The 3,904-nt window shown below is 46.8% G+C and overlaps 1 protein-coding gene across 1 annotated transcript; it reads right to left on the reverse strand.

The window, feature by feature from the left end:
- Positions 1-407: 407 nt before the first annotated feature.
- On the reverse strand, positions 408-3,699 carry cited4a (Cbp/p300 interacting transactivator with ED-rich tail 4a). Its single transcript, XM_085792288.1, has 2 exons — positions 3,520-3,699; positions 408-1,192 (listed from the first exon to the last, which is right to left on the reverse strand). Exon 2 carries the CDS (start codon positions 1,177-1,179, stop codon positions 409-411), a length of 771 nt encoding a protein of 256 aa, XP_085648414.1. The 5' UTR covers positions 1,180-1,192; positions 3,520-3,699; the 3' UTR covers position 408.
- Between the last annotated feature and the right edge of the window lie 205 nt (positions 3,700-3,904).

Consider the following 3,904-nt stretch of genomic DNA (forward strand, 5'->3'; position numbering starts at 1 on the left):
ACTCCGGCAGCCCTCCCCCTCTGTTGTGTTAGTTAAGTTTGCAATTATCCTAAAGCCTTGGCACTGCAGTCACAAGTGCTGAGGGCCAGATGGGTACAGACAGACCCTGCTGCATCAGGATGCCTCAATTTGGCCAAAAACTCGTCTTTACTGGCACCGGCTCAAAGAACAGGAACCTGGTGCTTTTTGCTGTGTTTTCTCTGGTTACAATTCTTCATCAACTTGCAGGCAGGTCAGTGTGAAGGCGTGCTAGACACTGTCATTTACACAGACGCAGATACACCAAAACTGAACAGAGAGATTGTCTCCTCTTGATGTGCTGCTGCGGCTGTTCAGTCATTCTTTGGAGGTGTCCAATCCAAACAAAACCCAAACCAGCTTCCTCCTGGGGGGTGGGGGTGTGGGGACTCAACAGCTCACCGTGCTCGGCTGCTGTTTGCACACAAAGTCCGATATGAAGTCAAATTCGTTCTGTCCAAGGAAGAGCTCCGGCAGCTCCTGTACGCGATCCAGGCCAAACTCCAGCACCAGCGAAGTCAGAACCTCCTCGTCGATCAGATCCATGTCCATGCTGTTCGACCCCAGAGGCGCACCGATGTGCTGCATGCCTGATAACTGGGCCGGACCCACTCGGTACTGAGCACCGTTGGGCAGGTGGTGTCCGTTGGCCGATCCGAGCGGGTGTCCGTGATACTGAGTGTTGAGTTTCTGCAGGTGCATGCTGGCCATCAGCTGCTGGGATGTGAGGTTCTGAGAGAGATACTGCTGCGGGTGTCCGCCCTGCTGCTGCTGCTGCTGCTGCTGATGCTGCTGCTGCTGATGCTGCTGTTGCTGCTGCTGCTGATGCTGCTGCTGCTGCTGCTGGGGGTGCATGTGGTGGTGCTGCTGCTGCTGCTGATGATTCGGGGCCTGGCCGTTGTACATCATGTTCCCGGACATCATCTGGTGGTGGTGGTTGGACATGGGAGCTCCGTTCACAGCCCCGCCCATCCCTCCCGGTCCCACCATGCCCGGCCTCTGTCTCATGGCAACCTCCATGCTGTTCTGGGGGTTCCTGGCGTAGTGCATCACCTGGCCGTTGGGCAGACTGCGCAACCCGGGCTGGCCGTTGTGCTGCGGAGGTCCGTTCATGCCCATCCTGAAGCTGTGGCTCATGGGCATCATCATGTGTTCGGCCATGGTTCCTCAGTCACTACAAAGGACACATGTGAAAAAAAAGACATGAAATTAATACAACCAGACTCATTACAACTTAGACACATTAAATCTTAAAGGGATAGTTCAGCTTTTTTGAAGTGGGGTTGTATGCTTTTTCATATCAAAGGTATTTAGAGAGATGGTTGACTGGGGACATTGTGAGTTGGTTAGTTCCAGATAAACTAACATTTGTAAATTTTTTATTTTAGATCATACTCTTGAACTGGTGTATTAGTTTGAGACGGGTTTTCTCGTAGGCGGCGAAAATACATGATTAATCGTCCCTCATTGACAACAGTGTACTGCCTGTGTCTTGGTGCAATAAATCTTGTCTAGATGTGTTGCACCGGGATTCTGCCGGTGTACAAACTGATATTTTTTTCAAGCCTCAAGACAATGTTAAAATGATTTTTCCTCTAAAATTCAGTGACTAAAACATGATTAAAACACAAAAAAGACAGTTGAGAATTAATAATCAAGACCTGCTCCAACAACAAAGCCATAAATGTTATGTGCATTCAAAAAATTCAGGTTAGTCCATATGTCCATACCACTGGTAGAAAAACAGAGCAGGGACATCCACTGAAACTATTTCACTTCCTCTTCTTTGTGTTTCTTGACATCAATGCATTAGCCTGACACATGCAGAGGAAGCAACATCACCCCATGCCTGCATTTCTGATGCATAAACACAAGCTGAGTGGGTCAGCTAGCCACCGATTGTCATGACTCTTTGTGCCTCTGTATTAAACATCTTACATTCTGCTAAACCAAAACTGTGTGTTCATCTAAATAATTTGTCATACCACCTCTCTTCTAAGTGTATTATCTTGATTCTGCATGACAGAGGTTAAAAGATGTGCGCATGTAAGCTAATGCTAAACATCCCACATCCAACACAATGGCCCACAATGGCACAGGCTACATGCTCCTCTAAGTGGACATCTGTGGTGTCCCCAGCTGTCCTAGTGTGTGTCCACCAGGAAGTGTTATCGAGATCTTAGGATACATCTATAGTTGTACCGTGGGGAATGTAGGATCCAGAGTTTTTGGGCGATTTGATCCCCACAAAAGAGTAAAAAAAAAAAAAAAAAGTCAAGACATCTCAGTCTCAGCTGCTTCGATTTAGACCATCTGGCGAGTCTCCCAATTTTATAGCGCTTCTCTAAATTGCTTCAGTGCGCTGAGAAAACAACAACATAATGACCATCATGACAGCAGCTCTGTCTCTGTTGAAACTACTCTCCTCCACAGTTTCGCTTCCAGTCAAGTCAAAAGCGTCCCCAAAAAAAGCCCATCTCAAACCACCAAAATTACACCATCAGTGAATTACCACTGAATAACACACTGACAAGGGAGGGCAGCAATACCCTTGTAGCCAAAAGGACACAGTGGAATGCTTCTCCAGACCACACACACCTCTCTCTCTCTCTCACCCCCTCCCCTGCCCTCTCTCTCGTGCTCTCTCTCTCTCCCTCTCCCTCTCCCTCTCCCTCTCAGCACACATCACACTACCTCTGTCTTTACACAGTCATTACAAAAGATCTTCAATTAAGATTACCCACAGATGACAAACAAGATCTTGCAAACTGTAATTTTCTGTCAAGGTTATTGGCTTGTTAAAAATTGATAACATTATTTTATAAGCTGCCCCTGAATGGGATGATCATAAAATCACATCCCAGAGCAAGCCATGTAATGAATGTCTGACTGTGACAAACACAGATATCTCAGGCTGTTGAACCCACACTCCCCCTCACCCCTCTAAAAAAAATAAGAATAATAATTAAAAAAAAGAACAAGGATTGAGCTCCAGGCTGCTTGTACCAACTCAGCCCTTTTAGTGCTGATAAAACAAGACACTTTCCTCAATGGCCCAAATCCTCTCTTCAACATTCTGCTCCTCTTGTTACCTAATTATACCTCCTATCTGTGGAGCCTCTAAACAGATCTGGATTATTCAGCCAAATGTCACTCAGTAAATAGACAGAATGGTGGGGAGAGTAATAATTGCTGGCATTGTTACACAAGCATGAAAGCATTTTTTAACCTTAGGAATTGCGCGTGTGGGGCTATTTGACATTATTCTAAGCCGCGAAACCGGAAAAAAATAAAGAAATAAGACTGCGTTAATATCCGCGCAAGTAAATAAAGTGACATGGTGAGATGGAATAGATTCACTGCGCGTGTTTCGATCTGATCAGCTTGTGGTTATTTTCTCTCTTTTTTTAAATATAGAGGATATAATAGAATTGCTCCACAAAGACAAAGTGCCGTGCTGCCTCTCTACCTGTTTTAGGAGTAACACGAGACGACACCTACCCGATGTATTATTGTAGAATCCGCTCGGAGAAGTTGGATCAGTGCCGGGGTTGTTTCTCCAGCTGATGCTCCGGCTACATGCAGCCCCTGCGGTGGATTCAAACTCTGCGGCGTCTCGGCAGTCAGAGGAGTTTGTTTTCTGGGTCAACTCAGGGATTATATACATCTATAAAGCACACACACACTCGCACTGAGAGAGAGAGAGCGAGCGAGAGAGAGAGAGAGGGAGGGAGAGGAGGAGCTACCGTCCTCTCCGTCTCCTTTGTTGCCATTGGTCCTCCCTCTTAATCACTGTGCAAAGAAACGTTCACTAACTACCTCCACTGATCCGGCGGAGCAGCAAAGCTCCGCTCAGCCGCGCTGCGCTGTGCGTCCTGAAGAGATT

The sequence above is a fragment of the Trachurus japonicus genome, chromosome 11 (assembly GCF_045865225.1).
Source record: "Trachurus japonicus isolate A0001 chromosome 11, Traja_1.0".
Lineage (NCBI taxonomy): Eukaryota > Metazoa > Chordata > Actinopteri > Carangiformes > Carangidae > Trachurus > Trachurus japonicus.